The sequence below is a fragment of the Amblyomma americanum genome, chromosome 5 (genome assembly GCF_052857255.1).
Source record: "Amblyomma americanum isolate KBUSLIRL-KWMA chromosome 5, ASM5285725v1, whole genome shotgun sequence".
In the NCBI taxonomy this organism is placed as follows: domain Eukaryota; kingdom Metazoa; phylum Arthropoda; class Arachnida; order Ixodida; family Ixodidae; genus Amblyomma; species Amblyomma americanum.
The window spans coordinates 134,345,307-134,367,953 of record NC_135501.1 but is presented as its reverse complement, the minus strand read 5'-3'; the positions used below and the strand labels follow the sequence as shown (position 1 = coordinate 134,367,953).

At 44.0% G+C, this 22,647-nt stretch overlaps 1 protein-coding gene across 1 annotated transcript in view; it reads right to left on the bottom strand.

Annotated features, from left to right (window-relative positions):
* Window positions 1-21,406, bottom strand: part of LOC144132700 (uncharacterized) — a 73,202-nt gene extending 51,796 nt beyond the window's left edge. The window contains exons 1-3 of the mRNA XM_077665288.1: window positions 21,073-21,406; window positions 16,215-16,259; window positions 9,826-10,047 (exon numbers count right to left, since the gene is read on the bottom strand). Coding sequence (XP_077521414.1) covers window positions 9,826-10,047; window positions 16,215-16,232 — 240 coding nt within the window. The 5' untranslated portion in view covers window positions 16,233-16,259; window positions 21,073-21,406. The remainder of the gene's footprint in view (window positions 1-9,825; window positions 10,048-16,214; window positions 16,260-21,072) is intronic.
* Window positions 21,407-22,647: the final 1,241 nt, after the last annotated feature.

Genomic DNA, 22,647 nt, shown 5'->3' with positions numbered 1-22,647 from the left:
CAATAGATCACGGCATCATTTTTTGACAGTAAGTCCCACCCGAGAATAACAGAATAACGTCATGGGAACAAGACAGCAAGACCAAGAATTCGAGACTGTACAAAATGTCAGCGATGACAACCCGCGCTGTGCGTGTGGTCAAAGGTGCGATCCTCTCTTCGGTTGCAGTGCGAAGCGAGAAACCAGAAAATGACGTCACTTTCCGTAAGCGACGGCACAGTCTCTCATCAATCACTGACACAGCAGCACCCGTGTCGACGAGCGCGTACACAGACAGACCGTCGACAGAAACCACTAGAATGTACGTGGGAGAACGATGAGGCCTTGAACTGTTCGAAGAGCACGCAGTTTTTGCCTCTGGAACTGCGGAACTTAGTTTCCCCGGTAAGCGGATGTAGCGCGACGGCACATAGGTGACAGTGAACGGCGACGTGGGGCGGGGATCGACGGGTCGTATACGAACGCTGGTCGGTGGCGTACGCTTCCGGGGGTGGAGCAGCCCGAAGCAGCTGGGGTGAGCCGGCAGAAGGCGCAAACTCTGGAGGGGCGACCATGCGGCGCGACAGTGGCGAGCCACGTGGCGGGGGAAACCGCACGAAAAGCATATAGGACGATTGTCCGGTGTGCGCCAAGGGTTGTAATGTGGCGAAGATGGAGGATGAAATGGGGCCGCTGGTGGGACTGGTGCCGGACGCAGGACAGGCTCACTGGGTGCAAAATGCCACAGGCCGCGCAGCCACGGCGGCGTGCGTGAAGGGCGCCGCCACAGGAGTGCAGGCGCTATAACGTGCCGCGGCTTCGGTGTACGACAAAGGAGGGACGGAAGGAACTTCAGGCAGGGCAGGAATAGCTTCGGCGACTTGTTCTCGGATGACGCGCTGAAGCGGAGGCACAAGAGGAGAGGCAGCGTCAGGACTCGGGTGAACGAGAGAGAGCTGACGAGCAACTTATTTGCGAACAAACTGCTTTATTTGGGGTAACAGCGGCAACTGGTTGGAGTCAGACGTCAAAGCTGCCAGAGGCTCCGGGTGCGAGAGTGGAGAGCAATTTAGAAGACGGCGCTTGGGCTGTTAGTAGTAGCTCTGGCATTGGGCAATGACGTCGACGACGGTTGCTGGATTTTTGGCCAGAAGCATCTGAAAAGCGTCGTCATTGATGCCCTTCAGGATGTGATCGATCTTGGCGCGCTCCGGCATCGAAGAATCCACACGCTTACACAGGTCCACCACACCCTCAATGTAGCTGGTGAAATTTTTACCAGGCAGCTGCGCCTGAGCACGTAGGCGTTGCTCGGTGCACAATTGCGCACCGCAGGCCGGCCGAAGACGTCGGCGAAATTATGCTTGAGGGCGGACCACGATGTGATGTCAGCCTCGTTGTTGCGGTACCACAGATTCGCAACGTCCGTGAGATAGAAGATGGCGTTGTTCAGTTTGAGGGCGTCGTCCCATTTCTTATGGGTGCGGACCCGCTCGTATGAGGCTATCCAATCCTCGACGTCATGGTCCCCGCTACCACGAAATACAGCAGGATAGCGCTGGAGCAAAGCTCCAGCGCAGACAACGGTAGGCGGCAGTGCGGCAGGACCGGGGCCGGAATCTTCAGACATGGTGATGGCCGGAAGCGTACGGCTTCGAAGCTCCAGGACGTCAGCAAATCCCCGCCTCCAGCAAGTGAAAGGGGGTTTGTGCACAAATAGATCGGGGGAAGAGTTCACGGCGGGCGACACAAAACGGCGAGCAGCGCGGCGGGCAGCGCAGAAGACGGCCAGTCTATACCATGCGATCTCGCGCAGCGCGGCAATGCTTCGTCTTTCATCGGCGCCTCGTCTTCATCCGCGCTTCGTCAGCGATCTGCCTATGCGGCATCAGGCGCGGCCGTCATGGTTCGCTACAAATGGATGTTCTGGTCAATTGAACTGTCATCTACATATAGGGCTATAAAAAACATGCAGCATATAAAGGGTACATTTCTTTATTGGTCGTTGTTTTTTTTTTGGAAAGGGCAGTTTTCAGTTCATGTGTGATATATAAAAGCACATATTCGAATATTTTCAAAATAGGAGGATAACTAACATAGTTGTGAACTCACATTTAGATACATTTGTAGCGCCATTGTTTCTTTGGTTTTCTCTGTTGTGAAAAGATCACATTTCGTCAAATTATGAAATATATCCAGTACTCATATTTATGGTATCAAAACATTTACTTGATATTTTCTTTCTGATTTACACACTGAGTTTATTGTACTTACATGCGTTTTTCAGACTTTCTTTCTTGAAAGCCTTACGCATGTTTACAAATAAAAGCTTGTTCGTGTAGATGTTTTAATAACTCAGATGCCTGATTGCGAAAAAGTGCTTCGCAGTTTAAGCAGTGCACTTAGGCTGCCATTCCTGACATGTTTAAAACAGTAATCACAACTGCAGAAACTGACGAGCTTGTGGAATATGAGCCAGTCTACAGACAAGCTTGCCGTGGTACCCTCGAAATATGTGAATTGCAGTGCACTTTTAAGCGGTTTCACAAGTAGATACTTTTCGCGCAGCTTCGTCATGCGGGGTCGCGCGTTGTAGAATGAAGGCGTCTTTAACAGCAAGAAAGTTACACTGTTGTGTACGGTTAACACCTCAAGCTTTGCAGCAAACCTTTTAATTGAACGTGAGGCTTCAGTTTTATTCAAGAGGCGTGGGCATAGCTTTTAAGCTACTTTAAGTTCTGCACCACCATAACTATAATAAAGCAAAGAAAAAGTATACTTGTAGTGCTGGACTTAAAAGTGTGTTAATTTGTTCATTGGGTTACTATCGTTTTCCGTATATCCAACAGTTATTTGCGACCAGATACACTGTATTTACGAGAATGTAACGTGAGGCCTAAGTTTAAGGTTCCGAAAAACGTACAAAAAGAGCTGCATGGTTGTTACGCAAGCGCTGCTTTTGCAAGTGCTCAACTGCAAAAAATAAATAAATCCTGCTTAGCTAAGCGAAGGCTGTACTAATGTACGGCGCCAAAGAACTCCTTCCTCGGCAGCGGTGGTGGCAGCACACTGCTTTCTAAGAGTATCGCTTCTTTATTGCTTTCATTTTGCTACTTTGCCGACATTTTAGCATTTAGTTAGCTTTTTTTTCGTTCCCCTCTGCTCTAGAGTGCACCTCCATTTTGACCGTTTCTCGAATCTTCTCGTCTTGGCAGCTTGGGTCATTGCTAGTAACTAAGCAGTCCTCTGATAAATATCACCTCACGGGTGGACTCCATATATCGTCTTAAAAAGAAACGACTCGAATGTAAAGGAGTTACGTGATCGCAGAGTTCCAGGAACTTAAAGAGAAAAGTTGCATTAAAATGGCTTTTCTGTGTGTCGCCTTTCTGGGAAGACAAAGGCCCAAGTACCTTTAACAAAGTACGACTGTTGCTACCATTGCTACCACGCGAAAACTTCACACGCCCCCTTTTAAATGCGAAAGCCGGTTATTAACAAGGCCCCAACCAAGAACCTTCTGTGAAGCCTAGGAGTAACTCGAACAAGCACGGCTTTGCTCAGAGGAGCGTTGCGTTGGAAGCTACAGCTGATGAGGGGAAGCTGGGGTAAGTTCGGAGGAGCGTCCGGCCAGCTGCAGCAAATGGGAAAATGGGGACCTTGAAAGTGACATCCAAACCTCGTAGCAACTGCCCATCCAGAAATAAAGTAAAATGTGCAGCGACTGGGTTCGAAATTTCGGCAGCGCGAACAGATCAGCTTCGCTGGCCACTGCACGAGAGCACTGTACTATTGCCGCAGCCGATCGCGCCTCACGTTAAGCTGCAACAAACTCATTGTTATCGTTGTTCCCTTTACACGATGGCGCATGCCCACTTAGGGGGATTGGCCAAAAACTGGGAGGCAGCAAGAAACTTTCGCGCTGTGAATTGCACATCGTCACCTTCCTAAACTTCCATATGCAGCGCGAGAGAGCAGATCAGCTGAACCTCCATCAGAACTTAACCTGAGTCTAATATCGTCGCCAGACACACTGAGGACCCAGCAATGAGCCAGCCAGGCTAAACTCATGCTTTCGCTCTTCTGCTCGTTAAACGCTACCACTTTTTTCATGGCACCCATTGAACAGACTCTAACATCGACTCGAAAATAAGCACGGAGCGCCGCCGAGAGGTCACCTTCTCCTGGTAGCGAAGTAACCTCTCCAGCCGCTCGCAGCGAGTCATGCCTCTCAAACATCGATAACCGTACTAGGAGGCGTTCAGAGGAGCCGTAATCTTACGCGCTGTGTCGTCAAGAAAAAAGAAAGGTACGGGGACTCTTAAATCAACCTAATAGTACAATACGATAGCGGCGTGTTCTGAACCCATTAAAAGCACTTTTGGCTGGAGCTCTAGTACGCCCGTCCATACGCAAAGAGGACCAGCTACCAAATGACTCGGGGGCCGCCACGCCTTGATTTTCCCTTCTCATTTCAACCATCCAAGCGGCCATGCATTCGTATTTGGTCTCGCTCGTCCAGGTGCCGACGTTCTCTTGGTTTTAGACCGACTTGGGCACGGGTGGAAGTTGCCAAAGGGGGATATCGAAAGCAGAGAGCGAGATACTGGCAGTTAAGCAGGCGGGATTTCGGGTGCGGCTATGGCGTGGTAGTCTAATGCAGCTGATCAGCTGGCGCCACAGCGGTTTCGAATCCCGCTCGCGGCAATGAAGTGGTTTGTTTATTTATGACGTCATCCACCCACCTCATAGTTTGACGTCATCTGCTACGGATGCCCTCACCAGTAGCGATGATCATGTCGCAGCATCCCAGGGCCCACGGTAGTGATAGATTGCCAAATTTGGCGGCGTGCTGTGACTGGTACTTTCTGTTCATGTGACCCAAGGGAAGTCATCAGCGTCTTGACCAATAAATAATTTTCGCCTCGGACATCAGCGGGGTTTTGATGTGATGACAACCCGAATGGTATAGCGTATTAAAGTTGAGAGATAACGCGTGGGTTCGATGTCGCCGAAAAACAAATAAGCAGCGACAGTATCTCTTGGCGTGCGTTAGTCAAACCATGGTAAAATAAAGCATTCCGTGCACCCCATGCGGATTAAATGCATGCGGGATTGCATGCGGAATCGAAATTCGACCGCCGCGGTCTGGATCAGACCCGCGTCTTTCCGATCAGCAGACGAGCACCATAAGCACTGAGCCAGAGCGGCAGCTCATGGAGATGTCTACGATGCATATGTAAAACTAAAAGAATGGCTTCATATCTGCAGTTTTCTGTCCTTCTTTTCTTTGGTGGAAATGTCAAATTCATGATGTTCGCTGCGCAAGTGCGCCGTCTACGGCGAACCAATTCCTCACTGTGCCGCCGCTGCTCCTATCTATTATGCGCCGTGTCAGTCGCCTAAGATGATTCAATGTTTGCGACTCGAATCTCCTGTTGTTCTACCTCTGCGATTCCTTTTTAAGCATGAGATGCTTTTAACTCCTGTTGTCAGCACGCCGCAGGTGACCTTGTCGCCAGAACGGAGGAGAAGATGAAGGCGAACCTAACTCAACAGAGGCGAAACTTTCAGTTCACCCGCCTCTGATGCCTGCGTGCTGCGCTGCCGCCGGAGAAGCGCATTCGTCAGCAACTGTCTTCCTAGTCCTGTGGTGAGCGAACACATAGGACCGCCCGAAGGAACCCATATTCTGTCCTGCAGCCCGAGCGGCGCACGCGCAGCCCTCGCGACGCTTGAGCCGCACGTTTGGCGTAATCCGCGCGCCCGCAAGCATAAGCGCCGTCCTCAATGTTTACAACGAGTTCTACGCCGCGCCCAGGGATGCCTCCAAGGCTCAGCACAAGATAGGGTGCATCTATGCCCGCCCAGCTCTTGCGGTGCTGGCTCATCAGAGAAACTGTAACGAGACGCTGTATTGCACTCATGACCATCTGAGTGACGCGAAAGACGAATGTTTCCTTTCCCGAAGTTCGGCACGACTCATCAACAGGTGTGTCAATAATTAGCACGCCTTTCCTCTGCGCTGTATGCACTGAAAAATCTAATGAATAACTTTTCAGTTGTATTTTCGTAAGCATTTTTTGCAGTTCTAGATGGCGGTTTTTCCTTGCGTGTTATGGGCTACACATGGGAGAAAAACTACTGTTGCTATCCGATCGGCTGGATAGAGTCTGTGACAAGAACCTCGTATTTGGTGTACCGATGTTCGCTTCCGCCATAAGGAATGCACAGGCATCCTTGGGAAGGCTGTACCTTGCCCAATACAAGCGAGCCCTCGTGATGGGTTCTCCCGACGTACAGTTTCTCCCCAGAACGAGTTCGGCCCCCGACGACTGCTTTGGGCGGCACGGCACCGTCAGAATCCAGAATCCATTGTAGCCGATTGCCGTGATTCACAAGTACCTGTAACGAAGGGCGTTTACACATGTGGGTCACACGAGGCGCTCTAGAGGTTGAGGGAAAGCTCATTACGATAGACATGGCGAAAAATTCGATATTTAAAATAAACATTCATTGGACATCATTCTGACGGTACTTTAGGATCAGAATAGCTATATAGTCCGGGTGTATTATATTTACCTTCCCAAACGAGAAAGTGCTTATGGGTGTTCTCTGCTAATTTAGGAATTCATGATTCCTCTTTGTTGCACATTTACGACAACTAGTCTTTATTTCGTGATAGAACTCTTTGAGAACCTGCTTTGAGGTTCGCTGCGCCATCACCGAATCTGAAGGCGAAACAACATTATCTACAAACCAACCCCTTGCGATGATTTAAAATCTATTTTCACACGAAAGAAATGTTATCGTAAAACAGAGCTAGCATATAGGCACCATATTGGCCATCCTTACTACCTGTTCTCTGCGCATGAACTCCACGATGCCTAGTGCTGGCGCAGACATGGCTAGCTTATCTAAGCTTGTCTGCTCACGTTATCTCCTTCCTTGCCGTGTTGTGATTCTCCTCCATGTTTCATATTTTTTCCCTTGGAATCCTTAATTTGTGCTAAGAGATTATCCGACTACATCTTTCACTAAAATATATTTCCTTCTCCAGATTTCAGGCAGTTTATGCAAATACGAATTTTGCCTTTAATCGGCGCTTCTTGGTTTTTGAGAGCATATATTACAAGGATAATGCTTTTGATTGCACTAATTTTTATCCGCAGCTCAGTTGAAATCATTTTAAATGGCGTTTTTAAGTCACTTTAAATCACTTTATATCAAAGTTTGAGGTCTATAGGAAAAATTTAGTTCTGTGCTCTCACTCTCATTCACTCAAAATTTCGTGGATATTGCTGAAATTTTATCCAAACATTACGATGTCGACCAAATGTACAGGAATTCGTTTTTATCTCTTTGCTAAGTTTCTCATGGCTTTTGTCACCAGCATCTACCCGCGTGGACAGATAGTACTCCGTTACGGTCTCCATGTTTGAAGTTCGTCTAATGTAAAACAATTTTAATAGAATAGTCAGAAAAAAATAGTGAAAAACGCGTTCATTTCATTAGCATTTGAGCCCGCTTTGGCACTTTACACATTCAGGCTTTCAGTCTTGCTGTGAAATTTTTGGCATAAAAATCAGTGCATAGTCACTAGAAATGGCAAATTGAAGAGGTGTTCGTTTTCAGTTGTATTTTCTCGCTCTTTCTGTCCTAGCTCTCTAAATGCTGCTTGCAATCACGCAGCGATTAACTAATCGTCAGATTACTAAAAAACGTCATTTCTGACTTACATTGATTTATAACTCCAGTGCTAAGGTCTATGATAACTGCGTAGTCCGGATGAAAGTTTCTGACATTGCAGATTGTTTGCCTACACGTCCACTCGTTGGTTTTCCGCGCACACTTCTTTATATGTGTATAGCCTATACAAATATAAGTTATCAGTTACTCGGGACAGGTTCTAGCTAGTGCCGTTAAGCCTTGCGGCGTCTGGCGCTTCAAAGAGAGATGGCATGTTTTAATTTCAATAACTAATGGTGTAGATAACGACCTGGGTTTTTCCATACGCTTTATGCTCTGAATAATCTCCGGCACAAAAATCGAAGCGGAGCCTCGATGCCCTGCGCAAAATTTGTTCCAAAATCATTTTAACCATGGTAATCAACCAAAAGAAATATAACTTAAAACTCTTTTCAACGATAAAACAATAGTTCTAAGATTCTGCAGATCTTATCGTATCTTTTCCGGGGCCTCCAGATGGATTAGGAACTAGGTGTTTCATTTAGCCCTGATTTGTTAGTCAAGGAATTTTTTTTTTCAAAAAGTGATCTTTCCACAATAGATTTACCCTATCTGAAGCTGTTTGGCTGTAAGCCAATCCCTCTGCAGGCACGTACTGATCCCGCCGTAGCCCAGTCGCCTTATGCTACATCACATGTACGGATGGTTTCTTAGACCGAACCATTGCTACCAGCGTGTATTTTTTTCTTTTCCATAAAAAAATGTAGTCGTTAGTTTATTCTCAAGCGCTAGTTGGTGGCAAAACGAGTAAAATACATCGCGGTACAGAATTTCTGGTTACGGTGCACTGAGAAATTTCCATAATACAATGGTTTTTATGCTTCTAAGAAAGTGGCACGCGCAGCAAGACAACCTTGCCGTTCTCAACCGCTTGTTCTCACATTTTGGCCAGGGTGCGGCGTTAGCGACACAGTTCAAAACGAAGCGCGTGCCTGATTCTTAAGTGCACGTATAGAAAGGAAACACAAGGTTTGTAACTGCCAGGGCAGAGAAACACAGCATAAACTACCAAACATTTGACATTGGAAGGAATATAGAGACAAAAAGATAAATATTACAAGAAAAAACGGATTCACAAGAGAAACATGCACTAGAGAAGGCGAGCACAAGAAAATGATTCTCCCATGGCATGCTTTGCTCAACACAATGGCAGAAGAACGTTCTGCAGTGAAAAGAAATTTCTGGAAAATGGAAGATTAAATGTATTTACTGAGCTTTGATAAGAAAGAACGCAGATTTGGCAAAATTAGTTTTAGATATCTTCATTCACGCTAAAAGATACGAACATTATTATGTATTAGCGAATTACCTTTTCAATGTGCGATATAACACCAAATTCGGGAATTGTGTTCTAAGTATACGAGATAAGCAGGTGAAATTTTGGCAGTGTTTTCAAAGAGGAGATTTAAAAAACCTTTCCCATGTGATCTACACTGATGATAGAAAAATATGAAAGGTAATAATTTTGTCTAATGTAATAGAGTTTTCACACAGTGCACTCGAGCGAACAACACTGCTGCAGTTCTGGAAAAATTATCCTCCTTTATGTTAGAGTAGAAGCCACATGACGCATTTTTACTCCTGCAAAAGTTTTCATAACAGAGCACACCTTTCAACGCGGCTTCACAGCTGTAGATATATTTGCGGCACCCGGATAGAGCGAGTGTAAGTTTGTCAGCAGCACTGAACGCAACTTCTGCCGCAGGCGGTCTAGGAGGAGCAAAGCGAACTCTATAGACAAACTGTAGTAGGATACAACGTAAAAAAAACGGGAGTTGGTAACACTGGGTCACGGCATGCGGCGTCATGCACTACTCCGCTAGTCGACCAAAACGGTAGACGAAATCAGCTTTCTGATATTAGACTGCGTTAAGCAAGGCAGAGGGATCAAATTTCTTACGCTTATAATTTCGCGTGGTGGTTAGCTTCTGGTTTAGGCAACAAGAAAAATTTTAGAACGGACAACTTTTGTTGCCGTGGAGGAATTCTGTACGTGTCAACTACTTTCATTCGATTTCTAGCTCGTACCTGTAAAAACCTCCAAAACAGCCACTCTAGCCACAGCCATCTACAGACACTGCAGTCTCTGATGCTTACACTGTATTTCTCAAGGCGGAGCTCGGCGCCGGCGTAAGCCACGTAGCAGGCGTCATCAGGCACCACTTTGCCGGGAATTTCGTTTCCTTCGTATTCCACGCGTCCAACGTAGGTGGTGCGGCCGTCCTCTTCACCACCGGGCACAGAGTCTTCGGGGATCCCGCTGGCGCCGGATGGACGCCATAAAAATGAGAGCCGCCAATCCCTGGGTATTTGCGCGGCCTGAAAGTATGCATTTCAAACGAAAATGTCAAATTGCCCAAGCTGCATCTTGAAGGTTTTGCAGACTGAGCGTAAAAGCAATTCAAGCTTCACAGAGTTTCCTTTATAGGGATGGCTTAATGCGCATTCCCATTTTTTCGTAAAAAATGTCTCGGGTAAAATTTCGTGAATTTTAAACAAATCAAGAAATCAAATCCGCTTCTTGTACGCCATGCACAAGTTGATTGCTGCGTCGTCACCACGCAAGCCCTCAAAACATGAAAACTCCGTGTATTACGCTCCCACCGTTGGTTTATATGCCGTTTCTAATATGCTGTAATTTTGATGGCTTATGTCATTAGCTGCATAGACTTTACGGAGATCTACGTACACATCAGCCATCAGTGACGTCGAGGAACCAACTGCTCCATAGATGGTTGCTCAGAAACTACGTAAAGTACGAAGGAACGCATCCTTGCGACCTACCTGTGCTTTCGCTCGTGGGCAGCACCCACTGCTTATCCTAGGCGTTCAGTGGATTAAAAAAAAAATGTGGCGTGTTGTATCAATTTCACGCAGGAGGGCTAATTACGATTGCCTTTTTTGTTGCTTTGTCATTGTCCACATTAAATGCTCGGTTTCATGCCATAAGTGCGGTTACCTCGTTTGTGGTCCACCGAGCGGAAAATAGGTAACAAAGTTTGGAAATGTCACATGTCGCTCGCCCGTTAGTGACAACGCGGGTTTTAGAAATTTTGCAAAAAGGGAGCCCAGAACCAGGATGCACAGCCACATTGGTAGTGGTTCACTCCATCTTGATGTTTCGAAAGAAAAAAAAAGAGCTGAGTATATAGATCATAATGGTCGCTCACAATAGTGCATTATTCAAGACTGCGTAAACGCGCATTTCGCTAATCTCGTCGAAGCTCCAACATTAAATTGTACATAAATGCACCCGGACTCTTTAAAATCATGGATGGACTCTCAGCTCGGAATTATTGATTGCACTTCAACTTATTAGCTTTCTACGCTTCCAACAGAACATTAGCCCGCTTGTGAGCTTTTTTATAATGAGCATGGTCCTTCAAGACGTCTGATTTTTTGAGCCATGGTATTTGTAGCTATAGTACACTCTAATTGTCCTCCACAAGTGTTTATGCCGCAGCTGTGGCTCAGTGGTAATGGCGCTTGGCTGCTGATCCGAAGGACGCGGGTTTTCGATGGAGCCGAAATTTTAGGTGCCTGTGCACTGTGCGATGTCAGTTTACGTTAAAGAACCCCACGTGGTTGTGGTAGAAATTTTCGGAGCCCTTCACTACGACGTCCCTCTTTGCTTGAGTGGCTTTGGGAAATTAAACCCCCGTAAACCATAGATCTAACACAGGTTCCACGTGCCACACGCAATCTCACCAAGTTTACTTCGATATATTTTTTTGATTTTAAAATGTTTCCTGGATTGAACACATTTATGGTAAGTTTTTACAATAGACGGGAGATTGGAACGGCCTGAAGAATATACTATCTACGCTACGGATTGGGTACAGCATAAAAAGCTACCTTAAGGCACAGAAAGTGAATGTGAACGCCGTTTAAACGCCAGCAAAAACAGCATTTCCTGAACAGTAGGGCACATTTTCTTACACCACCTTTGCCCATATAATGTCACTCGCTGGTCCCATGTACCACGCACATCACGACCGCTCTTTTGAACAAAAGGGCACTCAAAATATAGACATTTCAGAATGAGGAAAGCACGTCCGCAAATGGAGTAGAGTTTTTTTTTTTTCAGTATATTGTGCCCGTTTATATCAGGCTGATCATGTTACCAGCCAACTAAAATTAATACTATATCGTGAAGTAGTTTCATACCTTCCTCTTCACGTCGTTTCGAGTTAGCAAGCGTCATAGACATGGCAAGCATGAGATGCACTTAGATATACATTATGGTCTGTCAACGCCCTTCAAATGATGGCGAAGTTGGACACGTAAAAGCTAATGTTGTTTCATTTCAGACTACCAAAAATACATGAATATTTAGCCAAGAATGTCATCAATCAATTCCGTATGCGAATATGAGATGGTTTGGTGTTTCCGAGCTTTATTATCGCAGCCTGTTCACGAGCGTGAGCCTGCATCAATCACACGATAGACAATAACCGTAGATAGTCGATAGCAGCTTAAAAGCTGTGTTGTGAAACCTGATCCACCAGGAAAGCAGAAAACCTAAAAATGGAGGGTTTTCCCATAACCTTTTACACCTAATAATTGGGCCGTTCATCCCCATCCTCCTACAGATGGCTGATGGTGTGCGAGCCATTGTGTGTCGACGCAATTAATAAACGATTTTTTCACTAAATTTTGACTGCTCATTCGACGCCTATTTGCTATTCGCTAAGAAGCAAAAAAAATTGAGATAGTGGCTACTGAAAGACGAAAATAAATATAAAAATACTATATAGGTGAGTGATATTTTGTGTATCGCAAGACACCCTGCAGGGTTAAATTTAAAATTGCATTGGCTTGCCCATACGGGGTAGGCGACTGGCTTGCCAACTTTAAATAGAATTAGATTCGCTGGGTATTAATATTACATATGAGCGGAAAGCGAGTGGCATCCGCTCGTAGAATAAGCCCTCGGTATGTCGACATTGGAAATGCCAGTGAATTACGCAAGCTTTCATACGTGGGACATGGACTGAATGGCCAGAATTAAATCCATATCTGTGGTCTAGAGTAGCTGCATTTTAGACATTAATATTATTAAGCATAAACAATATTGTCTTGAAGCATGAAAATATTTTTATTAAGCATGAACGACATACCAAGGTTACAAAAGTAGTAATATGCCTGAAAGCTAATATCGGCCGGATATGGATATCAGATTCTTGAACATTACTTTGGTTTGGTGCATGTTAATTTTTAGACCACCCTTCTGCTCTGCCCGTCTAACTGATTGATTATGCTTTGCAATTCATCTTTTGAGCGACTCAGTAAGACAATGTTTTCAGCGAATCGCAAATTATCTAGGTATTCTCCATTAACACTTATCCCTAACTGTACCCAATTCAGGCCTCGGAATATCTCCTGCAAACAAGTGGTGAATAGCATTGGTGACATCGTGTCTTCCTGCCTGGCGCCCTAAATCATTGAAATTTTATTGCTCAGTTTATGGAAGACTATGGTAGCTATGCAGTTTCTATATATATTTTCTAGTATTTGGACATAAGGTTCTTCTACACCCTGATTCCTCAATGCCTGTATGACTGCTGAGGTTTCCGCTGAGTCGACTGCTTTCTCGTAATCAATGAAGGCTATATATAGGGGTTGGTTATATTCCGCGCATTTCTCTATCACCTGATTGATAGTGTGAATAAGATCTATTTTGGAATATCCTTACGCAAGCCTGCCTGAACGTTTGGTTAGTTAAACTTTAAGGTTGCCCTGACTCTTTTAGCGATTACCTTAGTAAATACCTTGTGGGGAGCGGACAGCAAATTGATAGGCCTGTAAATTTTCATGTCCTTGTCATCTCCTTTCTTGTGAATTAAGAAAATACTTAAGTAATGTTCAACAGTATAGCAAGTGAAAAGCAGTTCCAATTCGTAGCGAGGTGCTGGAAGTGGTAAAGGAATGCGTCTGCTTAGGGCAGGCAGTGACAGATGATCCGGATCATGAGAGGGAAATAACTAAATAAGGATAAGAATGGGGTGGAGAGCATATGGCAGGTTCTCTCAGATCATGAATGGGGGTCTACCAATATCCATCAAGCGAAAAGTACACAACAGCTGTACCTTACCAGTAGTCACCTAAGGGGCAGACACGTGGAGACTAACAAACAGGGTTCAGCTTAAGTGAAGGACAACGCAGCGAGCTATGAAAATAAAAAAATGATAGGTGTAACGTTAAGAGACCGGAAGCGGGAAGAGTGGGTGAGGGAACAAACGTTGGTTAATAGCATCATAGTCGAAATCAAGAGGAAGAAATGGGCTTGGGCAGGGCATGTAATGCGAAGTCAAGATAACGGCTGGTCCTTAAGGGTAACGGAGTGGATTCCAGGAAAAGGGAAGGGTAGCAGGAGGCGGCAGAAAGTTAGGTGGGCGGATGAGATTACGAACTTTGCGGGGATACGGTGGCCGCAGCTGGCAAAAGGACATAGAGAGGCCTTTGCCCTGCAGTGGGCATAGTCAGGCTGATGATGATGATTAATTTAGATGCTAGTGTTTTTTAACATTGTGACAAGTTTGTTCTAATGCTGGTGTGCTGTTTGGGTGAGTTTAGTAACCTCGGGTAAAGACCTACTCTCATTTAGCTGATTTACTTGGGAATGTTTGCGCAAGAAAATGGTGTCTGGGGGTGAACACAAATACCAAATTGGGGGCGTACAAATTAGCCGTGCTTGCATTGGTAGTTAAAACTGGGACGATTATTTATATTATAATTGGTTTTTTGGGGAAAGGAAATGGCGAAGTATCTGTCTCATATATCTTTGGACACCTGAACGGCGCCGTAAGGGAAGGGATAAAGGAGGGAGTGAAAGAAGAAAGGAAGAATAGGTGCCGTAGTGGAGGGCTCCGGAATAATTTCGACCACCTGGGGATCTTTAACGTGCACTGACATCGCACAGCACACGGGCGCCTTAGCGTTTTTCCTCCATAAAAACGCAGCCGCCGCGGTCGGGTTCGAAGGGACGATCGGCCGCCTGTGTTTTGAATTGTGCCCAATATGGGGCCTTCGGTGGCGCCCCTAGCAATGGGTTGCCCGGCGTATTCCCAACTAATTTTGCAGTTACAGAAAAATCAACTAAAAGAAGGGGACACATATGTACTAACCACGCTGTGACAGGAAGCACAATACCACTTCAGTATAAAAATGCCCCGTTTTGAAGTGGCAGTGTTCATTGCATGGTATCAATGTTCGCCTACACATCTCCTGTCTATTACCATGACGACATATTCGCTGCTTGCACGCATATAGCACATTTATCGTCAAGATTCAATACACTACGTGTTTCATTTCACATGACCGGAGATCAAGGCTTCATGAAATTTTTGCTTAACACCATATGAGCTCCCCATGTTCAGTTATAAGCTTTATCTGAACACTTTTCTCTCTTGCTCCTGAACTCACATATACGGTCTTGTGAATATAGACAATTTGTGCTGTTTTTCTTTTGAAATGCTGTTCCCATTTTGTGACCAAGGGTAGGTCTTCGTAGAGGGCGGAGGCATTTCTGCCATGACCCCATGCTTGCACATGTGTGCCTGAATCAATATCTCTCTGCTTACAGGCGACAAAGGACGCATCTTTGTGCACATAAATATTGTATTCTTGCGGAAAGGTCGAGGAGGCGAACCTTATATACGAAAAATTAAGCGCCCATATAGACAAGGAAACAGTCACTAACATTTAAACGCTATCCTGAATATCCTAAAATCCTAATGACAGCAGCAGAGAGCAACATGGCAGTACAGAAACCTTAAGTGCCGCTGGAGGCCTTGCAGTTAAATTAAAGGGAAGTACGGCACGATATTTGAGCACCTAGATGCGCACACCTCTCTTTGAAATATTATCGAAATGCAAACATGAATCATGTGGCTCGTACAAGTTTTTACCAAGAGTTCAAAAAGAAAAAAGAATCGCCGCAAAGCATCTATGTCCTTGGGGAAAAATGTGTGCCTTCCTTGCACTATACTTTGTACGCGGCCTGTATTACATACGTGTAATTGCTTAAGCAAGAAATGAGCGCATGTGTACAAATCTAGAAGAAAAGAGAATTGACATCTTTGCATGGCATATGATCATTGAAATGGGCACACTATGAAATGAGCTTAGAACTGCTAAAAGCTCACAATTTGAAATTTCACTGTCAATTTTCACTAGGAATCTTAATGTCAATTCTGATAAATGTTACATCACAATTATGAAGAAAATCTCACTCAGAATTAAAAGAATGGTTACTAACTATGGCGTAATAACGTATATAGAAAAAGATGCACACAATTAAAACACACGTTTAAGCATAACATAGAAAGGATATAAAATTATACTAAACTCGAAAGCTTTTTCTTGCCAGTTATCCATAGCCATGTCCACTTGATCCTCTCTGTAACGATCCTAGGGTTAACCGCATCAGTAAATAAGATAAGATAAGATTAAGGCTGTGCACAATTTTCGGTGCATGACCTCACCTTTGGTGTTCGCTTCATTCTTCCACGTTCATGCGCACCGGATGCCTGGAAAGGAAAGTCGTATTTAGAAGCAAGATTGGGCCTTTCGACACTAGTAATTTCGGGGCTTGTCTAAATCTAGGGCTTTGTTTTACGTGATATAATTTGATTGATTGTAATTGCGGCATTTAGAATACATAACAGCAAGATGCACTGCAGAGCTAGAAATCAGGGCATTTAGTGACATCGTTTAGGTCATGCACACACTTGCATTTTATGCAAACTGAAACAACACAAACCAAAAGAGACTCACAAAAAGTCTATAGCCAACAGGCAGATACGTGTTTAACACGGTACAATTCCTCATTTCGTTGTGGTGATGGAATGCTTTACACTCCGAACTTTTGCCCCCAAAAGCATGCTTGGCGCGTTATCCAAAATGTCGTTATTGAAAATGAACCAGCAATGCAGTCATGTTGCTCTTTGTTGTGTGCTCAAGGCAAAAGTTTAAATTAAGCAAAAGGCGCATGTACACCGGCTGACTAGGCTTCTTCTAGATTTATAAAATATTTGATTACAGCTCCTTTGACAGGGAGGCCTGAAAATGTTTGCAATTTAAGAATAAATTACATTCCATATTTGTTCCCTAGGTCGAGCGCAGGCATATGTACTACCTCGACATATTCCTGAACATTTTATCTCCTCTTGAATACGAACAGAGTTTACAACCCATTCGATATGTAAGCCTCTTGCAATCAAAATAAGCAACTCAGTTCATCAAGGCACGTTTCGGGTAGTTTGCCCTAATTATGTGAAGCACATGGCGAAGTCTAACTTCTAGAAAAATTTCAAAGTTGCCAAGTATACAATGATGATGCAGAGCGTGTGACCAAGCTTGTGCCAAATTTACTTCGAGAAGTGGAACCTGCATGAGTCACTTTTGATTTTGAATACTGGAAATACTCAGATATCATAACTAGATCTCCATGAAAAATAAAACCTTGTCTGTTTCATCTACTCGTTCCTTGCCACTGTAACCAATGGTTAGCCAGCAAGATGAGGCTGCACTCTTCCTCAGATGTCAATTGCAGCACTGCGAAAGCTTGGCCAATCTCAGCCAATCAGAACTGCGAGCGATGTATAAGTATGTCGCTCCTGAACCATAATCCCGTGATTGGTGGCTCCATGACTGGAAAAACAAACGCGATCAGTTGCTGCACATAGGAGGCAGCTGACTTCTCGGACACCATGTGCGCGAATGGGGGCGCACCACTTCGAAGCGGCATACGCAGTGCAGACCTTCTTTACTAATCTGACGATTGGCTGAAAGGTCGCGTTACTTTTCAGGAAGTGAGAGAACTACGGTTCTAATTACTCCAAGAACTGTTTGAAAAAAAATTTGAATTATTTTCGAATATTTCAGGGTTCATTTCTCGTATTTGTGCAGCCCTGACTGGACGACACAGCTCTAGCTTCTACAGTGCGCAGAAAACTTCTGATCTACTGTAAAGCTACCGGATTTCTTGCACTTCTTCTATCACCTCCTGGCTGTTCTGCACCGCTTTCTTTAGGAAGGCGGGTGGCTTCGCGTATTTTTTTTTTGCTTCTGAAACTTATACATGCGCACGACTGGGTATAGTAAGATAATAAACTGTTGCGAATACTTCTTGGAAGGCTGATATGCGGCTGAGCTTTCTTGCAATTGGTCGGTGCTTTTTACAGAGGATATATTCAGTAAGTTAGCCAATTGTTTCAGATACATTTGCGCACTTGCTTCTTGCTTCTTTTCTTTCTATTTTCGAGTTCAATGTCGCCTCAGCTCCGCTTTGTATCAACTTTGTGTCCCTTACGTGTATTTCTCTTATACCACACTCGTTGTACTGATTTTCTGGTTTATTATTTCTGCATATTTTTTTAAATTTGACATGCCAACCTCAGCCAGTGCTGTTCATGGCCTGTGAGATACAAAAATCAATATTCGAAAAGGCATCTTGTTTTCCCTCCAAATCAAGTTGTCAAAAAACTGAATAAAGCAACCGATTGGTTAGCCAGCACCTTTGACCATGTGCTATCATGTCGTCCAAATATTTTTTTTTTCAGACACTTACTATATTTTTTCAGCTTGAGTGAGGACTTTTTACTATCATCACAGCCTAACGTATAATGTCACCCAGTTCAAACTCCAATCTAACCAAACTATAGGAGATTCAATTTTGACGTGATTGATAACAAGCTAACGTTTCTTTGTTATTGGTTTAAACATTTAAAATAGCGCAGCGTTGAATCTATAGAGTTTTATTCGTGGGTAGAACTACAGACCTGATGACCGAATATGTATATTTTATAGTCATTAAATGTTTATGGAGTGTATATTTTAGGGAAAAAGTTTACTGAGGCTCTGACTCACGAGCCAGTCGCTTGGCACTATTACCATTGGATTGAGCATGCACGTCTCCTAATACAACGATACATTTAAAGCGACTTGATTACGTGACTGCGGAAAAATATTTTTTCTCTGTGTTGTCGTGCCTCTTGAACTTTTGATGACGACAGGGCCTACTCACACCCTCATATGCGTATATCACCGCGACACGACTGGTTACAATAATCGTATCACGCGCTTGTGTAACAAGTAAAAAGCAAATGTACTGATCAGGGATGAAATATGGTGAGCACATTCGCAAAAATGCTGGTAAGGACGTTTCTTAAAAACAGTAAGGAGCTAAAAAACAAGCTGAATTTTGCCTATTACCCTATACCATCAGTGCTAGGACATGGAGCTAGAATTCTGGCCTGTTGTTGACGCGAAGACGCCACAATAACTCTCATCGGCAACGCAGGGAATCGAATGCTTTAAATTCAACATGTATCCGTTTTCACTACTTCTGTTTACTAGGAGCCTTCGTAATCCACAGAGTTTCTTCGCCGTCTGCTCATTTGCTTGAGTACATTGCAATATTTTTTCTATTTATTAAATTTCCCGCGTTTACTGGTAACTTACTCCCCCAGGCTGTCTAAGCTCCAGGCCGTGATTTGGTTGGCACCATAATGTTCAAATGTACTAGTTCTATTAATATTTCATAGACTGAAAAATCATGAACAGTCATATCAAGGGTACCCTGGCTAAAGAATTAAAGGTTGGTTGGGTGATCCACGTTTTAAAGAAAAATCAGTCGTCTATTCTCCTGTTTTTTATCCCTTACCAGAATCATGTGATAAATCACTCTGTTCTCTCTTCCTAACTCTCTGTATAACATGCTCTGTTTTCAAAATCATCGGAAGGACTCAGAAAAGCGTTCTGAAGGGACGCAACGAGCACCATGCTCTCATAAGCTCAACATTTTTATTGACCTTTCTTCGTAAACTGATGGCATTCTTTTTGTATTTTTCAAAACGATTTAACATTTTACCGAATTCAAATTTTGTGTAAATTGAATCGATTGAACCTTTATTCTGATGCATTTGATTGTCATAAGTTTTTTAATCGCTTCAAATTTCTGTCGGATATTGGCAGTGATATACAGCGAATAAATTCCACTCTGGTCTGCCACACAGTTGTTTGCTTGGCTGGCTGTGTTTTCCTACTGATATAAATGATTTACATTCTTCTCTTTCCTCTGACGCTTAAAATTTCGCATACGACTGGGAAGTGTTTATGAAATAACACATAAGAATTGGATAACATGGCTTCAAACTTATCTTAGTGCCATAAATCCAATGTAAGTACTAATGCGAATAAACCTTGCATTAGCTGGTAAAACTTAATCCACGTTACTGGAAAAAATGACCAGCTACCTGTTTATGATCTAATCGACTTCCTCCTAAATCTTTTCATTATATATGTATTTCGAAGATTTTAGTAGTAAAGAGACTTACTGGGATTGTTCATGTTTGCTATGTGTTTATTGACGGTGTCAAAATTGCAGATGTATGTTCCGAAATACACCGTGATGTTGTAAAACTTCGTATGCCTATTATTCATTCGGTCGTGACATACACATCAGCAGTTTAGAATCCAGGTCATGAGAAACAATGCACACATTAGAAGTAGTTGAAGGAAGCTCCAGATGGGCCATCCTAACAACAGCCCAACTGGCAGTATAAACTCAATAAAATGCACTCTTAGCCTGCTAGTGGTTCCATCCCGTCGCAAAACCTTTCACCTCTGCATCTTTCAGAAGAAAATGAGCTATAAATGCCTTCAAAATACACAAATTTTATTTCCATAAATCAATTTTTCATGAATAGACAACAATCTTAATCTGAAATACATTCATGTAGAACAAACACTTTCTTGGGAGAACTAGTGAGGTGTTTCATCATTAACAGCCACAATATAGGACCATCAAAAAATGAAGAGTAAATTTGCCAGTACTTTAGAACGAGTAGCTTTAGATACCGTACCTCGCTGTACTACCACTTGCTACGTGCTTTCGGAGCTAACAATTGTTAAGATTGCTCTTACTAGTCTGCATTATGCAACTAGGAGCCAGAATTTCTAATCCTGCGGATATTTGTTCTCAGTGCGGTGTGTTTTATTTGTGTGTTGTTATTATTAAACGCTCACTCACTGCATTCGTGCGACTTCGGGGCAAAATAAATAAATGCATGTTCTGGCTGGCACAATTCTAGGGATTAGAGTGAAAAAATCTGCTAATTGAAGACTATCATTAATATAACCGCTTTGAAAAACGTACTACCCTTATTTAAACATTCTATTGTTACTGCATCCGATTAGCATTCTAAGTAGTTTGATTGTTAAGCAATATTTAAGATACTATATAACCATTGTTTCTTAATAATCAACTCTGACAAAACTTTGCAATGAAACATTCAGCGTTTTTTCAACCTTGCCAACAGCATATGGCCTTCTTCTTACCTTTGGTGCCCCCTGGAATAGCGTCCAAACGCAGAATGCTGCTCCGGAAGGCGAGGGCTGTAGAACAAAGAATGGCGGCTGTTCCTGATTGCAGATGAGAAGATCTTGTCGTCGATACAGGGTGTCGGTGATGCCTAACGAACTTGAAGCGGCGGTACTGCTCCGTGGCGGTAAGCTGTGCACTATAACGCTAGCACAAACAAGACACCACTCGCTCGAGATCGAGCTGTCTGCGACGGCATCGCCATGCAAAGCGCGAGCGGTGAAACTTCCGTGGCGCGTTGCTCCAAACGTCGTCAAGCGCGCGATCACACAATGAAGGAAGGCATAGAACTAATGGTGACTCAGTTTTGTCGGAGACGTTGCAAAACTTCCTTGCAATCGGAAGCCGGCGCGCCGCTGCTTTTTATTTTTTCCCTTTGCCTGTTTTGTCGCCGCAGCCTCTCCCTGCTCCGCCGTGCCTTGGGAAACGCAGTTTCAAGGCAGTGGAGCTGCCTCCAGGGCGCAACGTGAAGGAGCCGACGCCGCTTGAATACGCGCGCCCTGAACGAAGCTATGGGTATACGACATGTCGCCTGCTCTTAACAGTCTGCAAAAAATTTCTTCTGCGCGTCAGTGTCTTCTTCCCTTCGCATAGAAAAAAATGTGGTTGATCAGCGACGTTACTGAGTGAGCATATCTCTTTTCTAGGCAAAATAGAAAAGGCGCGAACATCCAGGAAGAAATGAAGAAATTTTCATACTTTTTTTGTAATATACATTTTGAAAATTTATTAACGATATTCTAAGCTTCGCGGCTCGAGCTTTGTAGTCAGGGTGAAACATTCACGCAATTTTTTCAATAAAAAGTTTTCACCAGATTACGGCTGCTGCTTAACATTACGCAGGTGCATCAGTCTAAGTTCACTGATGCTCCCTGCTTCGAATGCGTCGAAATTGCCGTTGGCTTGCGGCTCGTATATCAGCTGTCTGGCAACGCAGCGTTGGTTCAGGAAATTTCGTAAGGTTTTCCGCCTGATTTGTGCCAAGTAAACGATCAATATTTTCTCTACAACATAAGTAGCGTTGGTTTACGTACGTACATTAGATTTGATAGTCCTCACTGATGTCCGTATGGTGCATACGCAAGATGCGCGCCTGCTACAAAAACATTCGAAAAACAACAACTTAACAATGGGTGCCCGCATTCGCGGCTGAGCGGCGGGAGAGGAATCTCCGCGGCCTTCGGTACTTTTCTCGCAAAATGTTTGCAGGCCCTCAGAACTAGATTTAATTGAAAAATCCTCTGTTAAAATGAGTTTAAAATTTTGGTTGGTAAAGTAATATGCCGGCTTCTGCAACAGATGATGTGAGAAATGCGCAGCGGCATCTGTCGCGCTCCGAGAAGTAAACTAGCTATGTTTGTTGTAACGCTAAGGCGCCAGTGTGCTGTGCGATGTCAGTGCACGTTAAAGATCCCCAGGTGGTCGAAATTATTCCTTAGCCCTCCACTACGGCACCTCTTTGTTCCTTTCTTTTTTCACTCCCTCTTTTATCCATTCCTCTACGGCGCGATTTAGGTGCCCGCCGAATATTG